The 1,191-nt window shown below is 38.0% G+C and overlaps 1 protein-coding gene across 1 annotated transcript; it reads left to right on the top strand.

Moving 5' to 3' along the window:
• Nucleotides 1-434: 434 nt before the first annotated feature.
• LOAG_15783 (hypothetical protein) lies at nucleotides 435-776 on the top strand (the record flags this gene model as incomplete). The annotated part of the gene is made up of 1 exon (XM_003151270.1): nucleotides 435-776. A coding segment is annotated over one exon (342 nt), but the record flags the coding sequence as incomplete, so codon positions are not given.
• Between the last annotated feature and the right edge of the window lie 415 nt (nucleotides 777-1,191).

Raw genomic sequence — 1,191 nt, 5'->3', positions numbered from 1 at the left:
TGTGTGTGTGTGTGTGTGTGTCGTAACGTTGTAGACAAAGAGAGAGAGTTAAATTCTTTACTTGTAAAGGGTAAGGGTCACAAAAACGATACGATACTGCTGATAATGATGAAAGGAAAAAAAGGAATCAACCAGACTGTTTGAGCGTAATGAAAAACTGGTCATAAAAAGCTCCCTGGACAACACTCAATACAGCTTATATACGGAAAAAGTGGGAGTGGTTTTGTCCCAAATATTTCAACAGATGTGATTTAAAACAAAGATCTAAGACATGAGTGATGATTGCATGGATACATAATTTTATATACTTTGGTCTTTCGCGAAATTGGAATTTGCGACAACAATTATCAGAAAAAATGTAAGCAAGTTTCCCTTCCAATATTCCGATTGAATAAGTTTACTTGCTGTATTGATTACATTTGTATAATGTATAGCGAGCGGTATTACCTAAATCCTTTTTATCCTACGGTCCAAAACACCATGTTTACAATGATGGACAAATCCCCACCGTACTTTGTAAATCTTCCTTCTTCATCATGTCATTGTCTAAACTGCCATGTTTACTTGATGAACAAAGTGCCCATTGTAACAACACTCATCCAAAAAACAATCTATTCACACGTATTGCAACACGTCACAATACAAATCCATGGAGCCATCTACGTCAAAAGCTATTCAACACCAACACATATACATTAAAATGCTGCACATACAACGCCATACAATTATGGAAGCAAAAGATTGGAATGCATGCCACTCTGGAATGGAATCATTAACAACCTATTCTCAGGCACAACAATCCTAGAACATCAAGTACACCACACTAAACGTACCGGATCTCCACTAATACCTATCACAATACCACATGCTAATACCACGCACTATCAATCTATCCGCGTGCTGACCAGTAACGTATGCTATCACAGTACAATATACGCAGTGTATGCAACAATTCAAACTCATATCACATCTTTATCCAGGACAGCTCAAAGGTGCTTGAAAGCAAACAAACCTGTAAAACTCAATCTGCTTCTCACTCACACGATGGTTCTTGTAATTCATAGAAACAAAACCCGCAACCGCTCAATATGAAGAGCTGTTCACATCTACTACAAATCCAAATTCTAATATGAGGAACAACGTATTGGCGGTTGCGGTTATTATTGGCGGTTGCGTATTGGCGTATTGGCG

The sequence above is a fragment of the Loa loa genome (genome assembly GCF_000183805.2).
Source record: "Loa loa unplaced genomic scaffold supercont3.2717, whole genome shotgun sequence".
In the NCBI taxonomy this organism is placed as follows: domain Eukaryota; kingdom Metazoa; phylum Nematoda; class Chromadorea; order Rhabditida; family Onchocercidae; genus Loa; species Loa loa.
The sequence above is the reverse complement of the archived record's forward strand: the minus strand, read 5'-3'. Positions and strand labels throughout refer to the sequence as shown.